The sequence below is a fragment of the Polypterus senegalus genome, chromosome 13 (genome assembly GCF_016835505.1).
Source record: "Polypterus senegalus isolate Bchr_013 chromosome 13, ASM1683550v1, whole genome shotgun sequence".
Taxonomy (NCBI): domain Eukaryota; kingdom Metazoa; phylum Chordata; class Cladistia; order Polypteriformes; family Polypteridae; genus Polypterus; species Polypterus senegalus.
The window spans coordinates 99,372,770-99,388,161 of NC_053166.1; the positions used below are offsets into that span (position 1 = coordinate 99,372,770).

General features: G+C 39.3%; 1 protein-coding gene across 3 annotated transcripts in view; it reads right to left on the bottom strand.

The window, feature by feature from the left end:
* Positions 1 to 1,988: 1,988 nt before the first annotated feature.
* The window catches only part of uba1 (ubiquitin-like modifier activating enzyme 1), a 332,406-nt gene continuing 319,002 nt past the window's right edge, over positions 1,989 to 15,392 (bottom strand). For all 3 annotated transcript variants that reach the window (XM_039774152.1, XM_039774151.1, XM_039774150.1), the window contains exon 26: positions 1,989 to 2,416. In XM_039774152.1, coding sequence (XP_039630086.1) covers positions 2,281 to 2,416 — 136 coding nt within the window. In that variant the 3' untranslated portion in view covers positions 1,989 to 2,280. The remainder of the gene's footprint in view (positions 2,417 to 15,392) is intronic.

Below are 15,392 nucleotides of genomic sequence, written 5' to 3' on the forward strand. Positions count from 1 at the left end.
TTGTTCACCCCACTGAATTAAACTTGAAAGTCTGCACTTCAACTGCATTGGAGTTGGTTCATTTACAATTCATTGTAATTGTGTCCAAATATTTATGGACCTAACTGTATGTACAGCTTGAAACAGTTTGCCCTCCATGCCTTACCAACTGCAATGCAGATCATGAACTTAGTCTATAATCAGAATGACAAAATGTAATTACAGTATTTCATTTTCAGATTAGCTTGTTGGGGTTATAATAGAATCCCCCATAGACTATGCATTAATATAAAGGTAAATATTTTAACTTAATGAAGAAAACACTTCATCAATTTAACATAACCTAATAAAAAAAATGGTTCTTGCACCCTTAATTCCTTCCATTAATTTACCTACTGCTTTTGCTCTGTTTCCTCCATTGCACGTCACTATTGTCACAAGCTTATCCCCTGGTATATCCCATTCATCTTAAAAAAAAAAAAGTCAGCTAGTGGCATTTGCAAAAGGTTCTCCATTGGGAGGATGGCATATGTGATATAAACCTAACATAGCCTGGTGTGCTTGGTGAATGGTTAAATTATGCTGAGATTCCCAAAGACAAAGCTGTTACACCCCTTTTACTCCATTCATCTAACAAATGGTTACTTTCCATGCTTGTTTAACCATTCATTTAAACTCCTGTTTGCTGTATTAATTTTATGTGTAAAGGCTTGTATTCATATAGCTCGTGGAATGTTATGCTTGGGATCAAGATAACACATTTTTTTCCAAATGATGGCATGTCACATAGCCTTGCAGACATGCCAGTTTCAAGAAACACATTTACTTGCATCAAGTGGATGATTCAAATTAACATCGAAGGAGGAAGACTTATATGTCATGTCCTACAATAGTCAAGCCAAGGTTCTGGTCTAAGCCCAAATAAAATGCTACAGCGAGAACAAAGTAGAGCCGTTCAGCAGGACATCCTTCAAACCTCACTAAGGTGGCAGATTATTAAACAGAAGTGATAAAGCAAGATATCACAGACTGAAAACATGTTATAGGTGACAACTGTGGCAAGTTAAAAACAACTGTGCAAAAATAAGCATTTAATGAGGAAACAAAAACTGATAAGTTCTTAATTTTTAATAATTCTTGCACTATGTGCTTCAGTTACAGAATAATTGCATTTTATTACACATCTGATTATTAAACAAAAAGTAGAAAGACTCAAGTCTATAAGGTGGTGCAGAAGAGTTCTTAGTAAGTTTACATTTCATGCCTTAACCAGAGCCTGAGCTCACCACAGACCAGCAAATCACACCCCCCACCAAAAAAAAATTATATATATATATATATATATATATATATATATATATATATATGAGAGAGACACACACTTAGCTGCAATGCTTGGTAGGACAGGGATGCTAACTTGGGAGAGACCTTTCAAAGATTCATGCTGGTGCATATTTGCATCCTATATATATATATATATATATATATATATATATATATATATATATATATATATATATATATATATATATATATATTACATTATCCTGATTAAACTGGCAGTCAATACGGTGTACGATTGTACATTAAAATTCTCACAAAGGCAAAAGACACCAAAAAAAAAATAATTTTGCACATTAGTGAAAAGCAAGACATTACCTTATATTTTTACACACACAAAATAAATTCAAAAATATCGTACATGCCATTAGGAATATGTTATCATGGTATTGCGACAGACCGCTATTAATATGTGGTGTAAAAGATGCAGACCTAAAACTGAAAAATGCATGCAACTGCACATTTAATGGAAGATTTCAAACACTTGAGACATTAAATTAAGCTACTACAAAAAGATTCTACAGAGAAACAGGCTGCGAGTGGATCATGAAAGAAATGCTGCAGTTAACTGGACCACAATGTATGAGAAAGTACAACCTTCCGATATTTCAGGCCTGAAAGTATCACACTAGTTAATGTTTCAAGGAAGGATGCTTTTCATTTGAAAAATAAAACCATAGTTCAAATAAAAAAAGGAACATTAAGAAGATAACCCTGAAATCTTCAAAATATGATTCATTGGTTTAAAAGAATGATTTTAATTTCGGTGTATTAAAAGTATGTATGCCAGTCACTGCTTTATCAGTTTATCCTCCTTAGGCATATTCTACAAATCTCTTCATTTTTAACTCAGCAGCAAATCCTGCAGCAGCCTTCTCCTCTGCTCTAGATTGTATGTCCTCTCCCAGAAATTCTCATCTGTCCTTCTTTGCCAGACACTCTTCTGCTCCACTGGAGGTCTCAACGAATAGTATATCTGACATAGGGAACCTCAACATCTTCATCTGTGTCATCATTACAACAAAGTTCAAAGACAAGGGCCTTAACATGTTTGCCAAGCTTCTTTTTAGACACTTTCGTCACAATCTCCGTCATCCTAAAGGGACAAAAACAAACAACAAAACAAAAAAACACTTAAATAATGGATATTTTAAATTTACAGAACATGGATAAAAATAAAACAAGACTGGTATTTCAACTTCTTTATTACAAAATGTAGCATTATTTTACTCTTTCTAGAATCAATATTTACCAAACAACTACTTAAAGCTATTGAAATTGTACTTTTACTTCCTGGTAGACCTGTAGACCTTATTGTTATTACAAACTGGGGTTGGGGGGGGGGTATTTTGTGGGCTAGAAAAATAAAAATAAATACAAACTTGAATCAACTAATGCAATCTTATTGAAGTACTTAACACTAGACTCACTGAAGCTACTGAACACCGATTAAAAATTCTAATACTACACCATAAGGGCAGGTGGGGCATCCCCTCATTACTATTCTTGAATTCCAGTCGGGGTTTAGAACAAATCACAGCACAGAAACTGCACTTGTTAAAGTAGTAAATGATTTGTGGGTGAATGCAGACTGAGGCCATTTATCTGTTCTCATTCTCTTAGATCTGAGTGCTGCATTTGACACCATTGATCATAATATTCTTAGAAATCGCCTTAGTCAATGGGTGGGCCTCTCTGGCAGTGTCTTAAATTGGTTTGAATCCTACCTGACAGGGAGAAAATTCTTTGTTAGTTGTGGTAATTACAACTCAAAGACACATGATATCCAATATGGTGTTCCACAAGGCTCTATCCTGCGTCCGCTGTTATTCTCAATCTATTTGCTTCCATTAGGTCAGATTATCTCAGGGCACAACGTGAGCTACCAAAGCTATGCTGATGACACACAGCTGTACTTCTCAATAGCACCTGATGACCCCGATTCTCTTGATTCACTAGCACAATGTCTGACTTGTATCTCAGAATGGATGAATAGTAACTTTCTCAGGTTAAATAAAGAGAAAACTGAAATCTTAGTGATTGGCAATAATGGATACAATGAGGCTATTAGAAATAACCTGGATACATTAGAATTAAAAGTCAAGACGGAGGTAAAAAACTTAGGGGTAATTGTTGACTGCAATCTGAATTTTAAATCGCATATTAATCAGATCACTAGGACAGCATTTTTTCACTTAAGAAACATAGCTAAAGTTAGACCGCTTATATCACTGAAAGATGCTGAGAAACTAGTTCACGTGTTTGTTTTCAGTCGACTAGATTACTGTAACGCACTCCTCTCAGGACTACCCAAAACAGACATAAATCGTCTGCAAGTAGTGCAGAATGCAGCTGCTAGAATCCTAACTAGGAAAAGAAAATCCGAGCACATTTCTCCAGTTTTGATGTCACTACACTGGTTACCTGTGTCATTCAGGATTGACTTTAAAATTCTGCTTATGGTTTATAAAGCCTTAAATAATCTCGCCCCATCTTATATATCAGAATGTCTGACACCTTATATTCCAAATCGTAACCTTAGATCCTCAAATAAGTATCTCCTTAGAATTCAAAGAACAAAACTTAAAAGTGGGGAGGCGGCCTTCTGCTGCTATGCACCTAAAATCTGGAATAGCCTGCCAATAGGAATTCGCCAGGCTAATACAGTAGAGCACTTTAAAACACTGCTGAAAACATATTACTTTAACATGGCCTTTTTATAACTTCACTTTAACTTAATCCTGATACTCTGTATGTTCAATTCATCATAATAACTATTCATGGTGGCTCTAAAATCCGTACTGACCCCTACTCTCTCTTCTGTTTCTTTTTCTGGTTTCTTTGTGGTGGTGGCGCACTCAAAGCATCATGATGCTCCAACAATGATGGATGGATTAAAAGCCAGAAGTCTACGTGACCATCATCATCAAGTCTTTCCGTGAGAACCCTAAATCCAAAGAGGACTGTTTCATTTATGTTAGGTAGAATGCCCAGAGGGGACTAGGCAGTCTAATGTCTGGAATCCCTACAGATTAAATTTTTTACCGGCACGGTGGCGCAATGGTAGCACTGCTGCCTCGCAGTTAGGAGACCTGGGTTCACTTCCTGGGTCTTCCCTGTGTGGAGTTTGCATGTTCTCCCCGTGTCTGCATGGGTTTCCTCCGGATGCTCCGGTTTCCTCCCACAGTCCAAAGACATGCAGGTTAGGTGGATTGGCGATTCTAAAATTGGCCCTAGTGTCTGCTTGATGTGTCTGTGTGTGTGTGTCCTGCGGTGGGTTGGCACCCTGCCCGGGATTGGATTTCTGCCTTCTGCCCTGAGTTGGCTGTGATTGGCTCCAGCAGACCCCCCGTGACCCTGTGTTCAGATTCAGCGGGTTGGAAAATGGATGGATGTCCATCCTGGCCATTGGACCTTACTCTTATTCTATGTTAATTTATGTTGACTTATTTTATTTTCTTACTGTGTATTATTTTTCTATTCTTCATTATGTAAAGCACTTTGAGCTACATTTTGTATGAAAATGTGCTATATAAATAAATGTTGTTGTTGTTACGTCTACCAACACTGACATGTTAGTCAATGTTATTCAAGCATTTCAAAATAAACATTAATAACTAACATGAACAACATTTAAGACAGTAGACATACAATTTGAAATAAACTAAGTTGAGGTTAAGTTCACATTGTGGCCACTGGAGAGTAAATGCTCAACATCATACAGTTAATTGTAAGTTACAAGGTAATCTACTGTCTTAAAACTGAAGGATATCAGTGTATGTCATCAGTAGAGCTTTTCTTCTATTGTACACTTGGCTATTTGAAATGTGGTCTTCAGCGCAAAAACTTAGTAGCGCATACTTTACAAGTAATATTTCAGTTAATAATTATGGAAAATGCAGTGGTGTGCAAATACTTGCCATGATCACACCCCCACAGAATATTTGATGTGTTTAGTTTGCTGGAAAGTTTACATTGTGGAACATGCTCAGGCTAACTGGAAATTAAAACAAAGTAACAAAATGTCCCCTGATTCAGAACAAAGCAAACAACTTCTAAGAGTGAAAATGTGTTTCAGTTTATCTGACTTGTAAATTGCTTGCTTGCAACTTGACTTGGACTCGAGATATAGTGCATCCGGAAAGTATTCACAGTGCAACACTTTTTCCACATTTTGTTATGTTACAGCCTTATTCCAAAATGGATTAATTTTTTTCCTCAGAATTCTACACACAACACCCCATAATGACAAAGTGGTTTTTGTAAATTTATTAAAAATAAAAAAAAATGAGAAAGCACATGTACATAAGTATTCAAAGCCTTTGCCATGAAGCTCAAAATTGAGCTCAGGTGCATCTTGTTTTCCCTGATCATCCTTGAGATGTTTCTGCAGCTTAATTGGAGTCCACCTGTTGTAAATTCAGTTAATTGGACAGGATTTAGAAAGGCACACACCTGTCTATATAAGGTTCCACAGTTGACAGTTTATGTCAGAGCACAAACCAAGCATGAAGTCAAAGGAATTGTCTGTAGACCTCCGAGACAGGATTGTCTCGAGGCACAAATCTGGGGAAGGTTACAGAAAAATTTCTGCTGCTTTGAAGGTCCCTATGAGCACAGTGGCCTCCATCATCCGTAAGTGGAAGAAGTTCAAAACCACCAGGACTCTTCCTAGAGCTGGCCGGCCATCTAAACTGAGCGATCGGGGGAGAAGAGCCTTAGTCAGGGAGGTGACCAAGAACCCAATGGTCACTCTGTCAGAGTGACTTCAGGACAACTCTGTGAATGTCCTTGAGAGGCCAAGCCTGAGCCCAGACTTGAATCCAACTGAACATCTCTGGAGAGATTTTAAAATGGCTGTGCACCGACGCTTCCCATCCAACCTGATGGAGCTTGAGAGGTGCTGCAAAGAGGAATGGGCGAAACTGGCCAAGGATAGGTGTGCCAAGCAAAGACTTGAGGCTGTAATTGCTGCCAAAGGTGCATCGACAAAGTATTCAGCAAAGGCTGTGAATACTTATGTACGTGTGATTTCTCAGTTTTTTTATTTTTAATAAATTTGCAAAAACCTCAAGTAAACATATTTCATGTTGTCATTATGGGGTGTTATGTGTAGAATTCTGTGGAAAAAAATGAATTTAATCCATTTTGGAATAAGGCTGTAACATAACAAAATGTGGAAAAAGTGATGCGCTGTGAATACTTTCCGGATGCACTGTAAATGACTGTAACAAAGACCCATGTTAGAGTGCCACAGTTATTTTTCAAATTGCATTCTTTTAATTTACATTTAATTAATATACTGTATGCTACCTTAGTCATATGAATTAGATCTTATTTAGATGGCCGAGATGTTTAGATGCTCAACATAAACTTAATAATATCGGAGCTAATCAAAAAGATTGCTTTAATTCTCTTAACTCATTTACTGCATGCCACCATGGGGATTTGGTACTCACAACCCTTGTGCCTTATACAAGCTATACACTGCCAAATTGGTACAGTGAAATCTGCAGTTGGCATGTTACTACATTATTGTAATATAAGGTGGATCATTTAATAAAATTTGTCATCTCAATTCTTTCATTTTTATCTTAAAGTACTTCTATATTCTTTTATAAACACGCAAAGACAATTCTTTCTAATACCTCAGCAAGTGCTAGTAGTGATCACAATTTTGCTACAGCATGTTGTGCTATTGAATCAATGCTCAACCGTTTACGTTCTTATAATATTACTGTTTTACAGAGCTGCCAAAACTCATACATGTGCCACATCACTGTTAAAATGAAAGTGAATGCAAACCTTTTAATTCATTCCACCATAGGTAATATCATTTAACACTAGAATCCCTGAAGATTATGAAAAAAAACTCCTGGGCCACCTTAAATTCCTTTGCACCACTCCATTAGTATCTTTTGTTTTGTAAATGTGTCAATCAACACAAGTATCAAGCAGCCTGCTCTCCCATCCCCCCACTGCCGCAGCTCAACTTGGACAAAAAGTTAACTCAGCTCAGGTCTCGTTTATCTAGGGGCGAGGTGCCTGGGAGTTGTATAGGGTAAATAATACATATAATACATCATTGTTTGGAACACATGCATTTCATGTGTGTTCCATGTCTACAACGATCTATGTAAATGTTGGATGACAGGAAATGCAAGAAATGTTGAACATGTAGCTAAAATAAAGTTTTTCCATGTTACAGCACTGACGGTAATATTTTGACATAAGTGTATAGTGTGTGAAGACTAAAGTCCAAATATCAAAAACACTTTCACAAAAGGTACAAGTACACTGTGTGCACAATTATTAGGCAAGTGAGTATTTTGACCATATCATCATTTTTAATGCGTATATTCCAACTCCAAGCTGTATTAAATTGAATGCTTATTGGATTTAAGCACGTCAGGTGATGTGTATTTGTGTAATGAGGGAGGGTGTGGCCTAAGGAGATCAACACCCTATATCAAGGTGTGCAGAATTATTAGGCAGCTAGTTTTCCTCAGGCAAAATGGGCCAAAAAAGAGATTTAACTGACTCTGAAAAGTCAAAAATTGTAAAAAGTCTTTCAGAGGGATGCAGCACTTTTGGAACTGCTAAGATATTGGTGTGTGATCACAGAACCATCAAACATTTTGTTGCAAATAGTCAACAGGGTCGCAAGAAACGTGTTGAGAACAAAAGACGCAAATTAGCTGCCAAAGATTTGAGAAGAATCAAACGTGAAGCTACCAGAACCCATTATCCTCCAGTACTTTCATATTCCAGAGCTGCAACCTACCTGGAGTGCCCAGAAGTACAAGGTGTTCAGTGCTCAAAGACATGGTAAGGAGGGCTGAAACCCAACCACCACTGAACAAGAAACATAAGTTGAAACGTCCAAACTGGGCCAAGAAATATCTGAAGACAGATTTTTTTCAAAGGTTTTATGAACCGATGAGATGAGAGTGACTCTTGATGGACCAGATGGATGGACCTGTGGATCAGTAATGGGCACAGAGCTCCACTCCAACGTGGAGGTGGGGTACTGGTATGAGCTGGTATTTTTAAAGATGAGCTAGTTGGACCTTTTGCATTGAAGATGAACTCAAAATCAACTCCCAAACCTACTGCCAGTTTTTCGAAGACACTTTCTTCAAACAGTGATACAGGAAAAAGACCATGATTTTTATGTAGGCCAATGCTCCATCACTTGCATCGAAGTTCTCCACTGCGTGGCCAGCCAGTAAAGGCCTTAAAGATGAAGGAATAATGACATGGCCCCCCTTCCTCATCTGACCTAAACCCTATCGAGAACTTGTGGGCACTTCTTAAACGCTAGATTTACGGGGGAGAAAAACAATACACCTCTCTGAAGAGTGTCTGGGAGGCTGTAGTCACTGCTCCACAAAAAGCTGATCTTCAACAGATCAAGAAACTGACAGACTCCATGAATGGAAAGGCTTATGACTGTTTTTGGAAAGAAGGGTGGCTATATTGGTCATTGATTGATTGATTTATTTTTTTTGAAATGTCAGAGATGTTTATTTGTAAATTTTGAGGTGTTTATTATTCTCACTATAACAGATGAAAATAAACAAGTGAGATGGGAAAATTTTCATTTTTCCTTTAGTTGCATAATAAATCTGCACACTAATAGTTGCCTAATAATTGTGCGCACATATGTATTCCCCTGATGATGTTCACACTCATATTTCCGTTGTGAAACATTCAGGTTTCAGGTTTATTAACATTTTGGATTGACTGATAGCACTGTGTTTGTTCCATATTAAAATTAATCCTCAAAAATACAACTTGCCTAATAATTCTGCACTCCCTGTATAACAAAACAAGTGCACTTTTATTCAAGAATATAACCAAAGAAAAAGAAATTGGGTTAGGCTACGACACTGACACGACCACTTGGGTGGTGCAGCATTAAGAAATGCTGACTCATAATCAAGAGGTCACAGGTTTGATTCCGGCTGCATCCCAGTATTACCGTTTTGAGTAGTGAGCTGTTTTTATTGCTACTATTGTACAATAAAAGAATATATTGGATTTGAGTCTATAACAGCCAGTGTAAATTTATGGTACTTGTAAAGGTTAGTGTTTTTTATTCAGTTTTATTCCCTCAGTCACCTTCACACTATCCCCGATCTGACACTGCTGTTTTCAAATAAAGATGCATTATAACAGAGGTGAACTCAGATGAAGATAAGGATTTTACATTAGAGAAAAACAGGAGCCCTCCCCACAAAAAACATTCATTCACACTGTTTGTGTTTATGGTAACTAGCTTCTGAAAGCAAAAATAACTAGACAGCTTCTTAAAAAAACACCACAAACACATCACTGTAAACATAAAGAAAGAACAAGATCAGCTACTAGGACAAAAAGCATCTGTATTGCCTTTATGAAAAACACCTTTCAGAATAAAGGCCAATTAATTATTCCACGATCCCAAGAATTCTGTGATGTTTCTGGGGAATGTGTATTCCAGTAAAATGTACACTGGTTGGGGGGTCTTTTAATGAGAGATGGCTTCCATCTGCAATCCTGTGATACAGTTCAGCCAACTGAAACAAACAAAAGGATTGTTATGAAGGAAGCAAATAGTTACTGCTAAAATGTCATGCAGTTTTTTAAGGATTGTTGCTGGTCCCTTAATAAGCCTTCCCCTTGCCGGTCATGAATTTTGGTGGCAAATCTTGATCTTTTTATTGTCCTAGAGGTGCTATATTTTATCTGTCTTAAATGATGCTTTTCACACTATTCCATGATGCAAATCATTTATAGTCTCATCCTGTCCTTTACCTTTTACCAATACGGTCCCAAAGATATTTTATTAATTTCCGTTGGGCAATGGTTGTCAAAATGGGAGGGAGTGTTTGTGCCATGTGAAGGACTGGCATTCCGCCTAGGACTTAATATGTGCTAGATGTTGTCAGGAAGGGGGTGGGGAAAGGAGGGGGAAGGGATGTACAAGTGGTGATGACAATTCCTTGCATCGCCTCAACAGGTTATAGTAGTCTTCTTTCGGCTGCTCCCGTTAGGAGTTGCCACAGCGGATCATCTTCTTCCATATATTTCTGTCCTCTGCATCTTGTTCTGTTACACCCATCACCTGCATGTCCTCTTTCACCACATCCATAAACCTTCGCTTAGGCCTTCCTCTTTTCCACTTCCTTAGCAGCTCTATCCTTAGCATCCTTCTTCCAATATACCCAGTATCTCTCCTCTGCACGTCCAAACCAACGCAATCTCGCCTCTCTAAATTTTGTCTCCCAATCGTCCAACTTTTGCCCGACCCTCTAAATGTACTCATTTCTAATCCTATCCATCCTCGTCACACCCAATGCAAATTTTAGCATCTTTAACTCTGCCACCTCCAGCTCTGTCTCCTGCTTTCTGGTCAGTGCCAACATCTCCAACCTATATAACATAGCTGGTCTCACTACAGGCTATTCCATCCCCCCACCGACTTGGAACGTGCACAAACTTCTCCCAGCTCATGCCTTGATTGATTTTCTGGGAGTGAAGTGGAGTTTTAGAGTGGAAATAATAGATCGTTGTTTGGATGAGGGAAGTGTGACAGTGGTGAGGTCTGCGGTAGGTGTGACAGAAGCATTCAAGTTGGAGGTGGGATTACATCAGGGATCAGCTCTGAGACCTTTCTTATTTTCAATGGTGATGGACAGGTTAACAGATGAGATTAGACAAGAGTCCCCCTGGACTATGATGTTTGCTGATGACATTGTGATCTGTAGCGATAGTAGGGAGCAGGTTGAGGAGACCGAGGAGAGCTGGAGATATGCTCTAGAGGGGAGACGAATGAAGGTCTGTAGGAACAAAACAGAATACATGTGTGTAAATGAGAGGTAGGTCAGTGGAATGGTGAGGATGCAGGGAGTAGAGTTGGCGAAGGTGAATGAGTTTAACACTAGAATTACCAGAGCCTACGAAAAAACTCGTAGGTCCATCCCACCTTAAATCGCTTCTTAAAACCATTCCCACCTCTCCGCCAGCGTCTTTTGTTAATCTAAATGTGCTGATAAAAGAAAAGCTGCAAGTAGCCGGTTATTCCATCCCCCCACCAACGTAGAACGTGCACAAACTTCCCCCAGCTCATGCCCTAATTGATTTTCTGGGAGTGGAGTTTTAGAGTGGAAATAATAGATCGTTGTTTGGAACACACATACACATCCTGTACAACTCTTACGTACTTTTCTGCCACTCCTGACTTCTTCATACAATACAGCTCCTCTCGAGGCACCCTGTCATATGCTTTCTTCAGATCCAAAAAGACGCAATGCAACTCCTTCTGGCCTTCTCTAAAATTCTCTATCAACATCCTCAGAGCAAACATCGCATCTGTTGTGCTCTTTCTTGGCATGAAACAATAGTGCTGCTCACTAATCATCACCTCACTTCTTAACCTAGCTTCCACTACTCTTTTCCATAACTTCATGCTGTGGCTCATCAATTTTATTCCCCTGTAGTTACTACAGTCCAGCACATCCCCCTTATTCTTAAATATCAGCACCAGTACACTTCTCCACTCCTCTGGCATCCTCTCACTTTCCAAGATTCCATTAAACAATCTGATTAAAAACTCCACTGCCATCTCTCTTAGACACGTCCACGCTTCCACAGGTATGTCATCTGGACCAACGGCCTTTCCATTTTTCATCCTCTTCATAGCTGTCCTTACCTCCTCCTTGTTAATCCGTTGCACTTCCTGATTCACTATGACCGGTACAGGTCCTTTTCTCACTCCTTAGTGTCCAACTTCGCATACAACTCATTATACGCCTTTTGTTTAGCCTTCGCCACATCTCTCTTCACCTTGCGCCATATCTCCTTGTACTCTTGTCTACTTTCTGCATCTTTCTGACTATCTCACTTCTTCTTTACCATCCTCTTCCTCTGTATACTCTCCAGTATTTCCTCATTCCACCACCAGGTTTCCTTTTCCTTCCTCCTCTTTCCAGATGTCACGCCAAACACCCTTCTTGCGGTCACCCTTACTACATCTGCTGTAGTTTCCCAGCTGTCTGGTAACTCTTCACTGCCACTCAGTACCTGTGTCACTACCTCCCTAAACTAAACCTTGCAGTCTTCCTTTTTCAACTTCCACCTTTTGATCCTTGGCTCTGTCCTCACTCTCTTCTCCTTCTTGATCTTCAAAGTCATCGTACAGACCACCATCCTATGCAGCTTAAATACACTTTCCCCTGTCACCACTTTGCAGTCTTCAATCTCCTTCAGATCAACTCTTTTGCATAGGATGTAATCTACCTGTGTGCAGCTTCCTCCACTCTTGTACATAACCCTATGTTCCTCCCTCCCTCTTAAAATATGTATTCACCACAGCCATGTCCATTCTTTTGGCAAAATCCACTATCCTCTGACCTTCTACATTCCTCTCTTTAATACCTACCCATCATCTCCTTATCTTCACTGTTCCCTTCTTCAACATGCCCTTTGATATCTGCTCCAATCACCACTTTGTCCCTGTACACTGTTGTTCACTTCATCCAATACACTCCAAAAATTTCTTTCTCGCCCATTGCACACCCATCATCACACCACCAATTTCCAGCTTCATAATCATTACACTGCCTGACAGTAACAATCACAATTTTGACACAGCAGTTTCTGCTATGGAATTACACAACCGTTTGAGTCAATACAGTGGAATCAATTTTACATTCTCAAAGTGCTTCAAATGAAAGTGAATGCAAACCAATTTATTCTACAACTGGGTAACATTGTTTGTTGTCCAATGGAAAGATTACCTCCGTTGTTCATTGCCAATGAAATTTGTTTTTTAAAGAATGTATGTCATCCATAGCATGCTGTTATTGAAGTTAAAATTGCCTGTATGTGGGTCGGTTTTGCAACTTTCTCACAGATGAATCTATACTAATAAAAGGCAAAGCCCTCACTGACTCACTGACTCATCACTAATTCTCCAACTTCCCGTGTGGGTGGAAGACTGAAATTTGGCAGGCTCATTCCTTACAGCTTCCTTACAAAAGTTGGGCAGGTTTCATTTCGAAATTCTACGTAATGGTCATAACTGGAAGCTATTTTTCTCCATATAATGTAATGGAGTTGAGCTCGATGGCCGTTTGGGGGCAGGGAAGGGGGGCGCGGAGTTTCGTGTGACATCATCACGCCTCCCACGTAATCACGTGAATTGACTGTCAACGCATTATGTAGAAAACCAGGAAGAGCTCCAAAAAGCGCTGAAGAAAACATGCATTATACAATTGAGAAGGCAGCGAAACAATAAGAAGCGAGCGAGTGACACATACTGTACAAGCATATTCATGCCTGCAGCTATTTCGGAAACAAAGCACGGTGTAAACCTAAAGTTTAAATTAAGTTCATAGACAGGCTGCCGCTGGCGTTTGTCTTGCCCACGGCTAATGCGGGATACAAGTTTAATGAGAGGACGCAGGGCATAAACAACAGTTTTGATCACTTTCTAACTAAGTTCAAACTGCTGGTCAAAGGCTGTGCTTATGCAAATTCCGAGAGACTGTTTGTGGGGGGATTGACAGTTAAGGTGGGTGGAGGAGTGACGTCATCATCTCCCCTCCCATTCACCTCATTTCGCTCTGAGCTGAGTTCCGATACGCGGCTAACACCGTCTTCCGAAGCAACTTCGTCACACTGCCACCAAATACTCACAGAAAAATCCACAAGTTAATACACACGCTGTCTCTAGAGTTTCTCCACACAGAATCCTCCAGGCACTACTTACAAAAGGTTACACTGACAATCGTGTTACGTTCTTTTTAAAATGTTTCCTTTTCTTAGCACAAGCACAGCTGAGAAGCTTCGATGCATGTGCTCCATAACGCGTAAAAAAATAATGCATTTAATTACACTTTGCATTACAAGCAAAGGGGAACTTTTGTCAATGCATGATTTCCTGGTACACCGATTACATTGATCAGTGCTTCCCAATTTATTTTACCCTTGCACTTCTTTGGTTTGAGAAGAAGTATGAAAAAATATGAGGTTAACACAGAAAAACAGATCACCAATTCAAGCTTTATGATTTAACGATTCGCCATCAATAATTGTTTAGGTAAAACCATACTTAGTGTAATCCTTCTTCCATTTTATAATTTTTCCGCCACTAGCCATGATTAAATGAACGGTAAAAAAGTAAGAGTGAAGCGAGGGTGACTTATTCAGGTAGGCATATATATGACAGCAACACTCATGACAATGTCAATCATGTTACGTTATTATTAAAATGTTTCCTTTTCTTTTTCATTACTTCTTTAACACACTACTTCTCCACTGTGAGGCGCAGGTATTTTGCTATATATATATATATATATATATATATATATATATATATATATAATCTATCTATATATATGAATGACCTCCAAAGAGCGCAGAGACTTTTGATAACGTGAACGTGTCTGTAAAAAGTGAGGTCTCCTGCCCAGCAAAAGTCGAGCAGCCGGCACGCGCGCATAGCTGTGCCAGCCTTTGAGACGCTAACTGCGCTTCTGCCTAAAGTGAAAGTGAGCACTTTTAATTTTTTTCATCCTCTCCCTGAGCTATAGCCCAGGCAAGTGCAAACACGGGACCCCTTTTCTACACTGCGGCAAACTAATATGAAGGCGCTTCTCACTTTCTTTTGCACGTATACGATTATGAGGCCGTCAGCTCGGATTATGAAGACACGCACAGGAGTGGAGGACTGACAGTGCCATCACAGCCAATTAATAGCAGGGACGTCTCACCAATCTACACAAGACCCACTGCGACTGTCCCCAAAAGGCGCTCATATTGTCAGCGAACACATCTCTCTATACGATATAAAAGAAAAAGGCAAGTTTCCTTTCTTTACACCTTTTTTCCCTTTTATCCCAAACCAAAGCCTTTCTCTCTTAACACTGCAGAGGACACAAAACTAATTTTCTTTAATTGCTGGTAATGCCGGTAAGGCACATTACCAGAGGCAGAAATTTGGACGTTCACATAGAAAATGTAATTTCTATACCACAGCCGTCGCGTAGCGCCTTTCAAAAGGGATCAACTTCTGACAGACGATC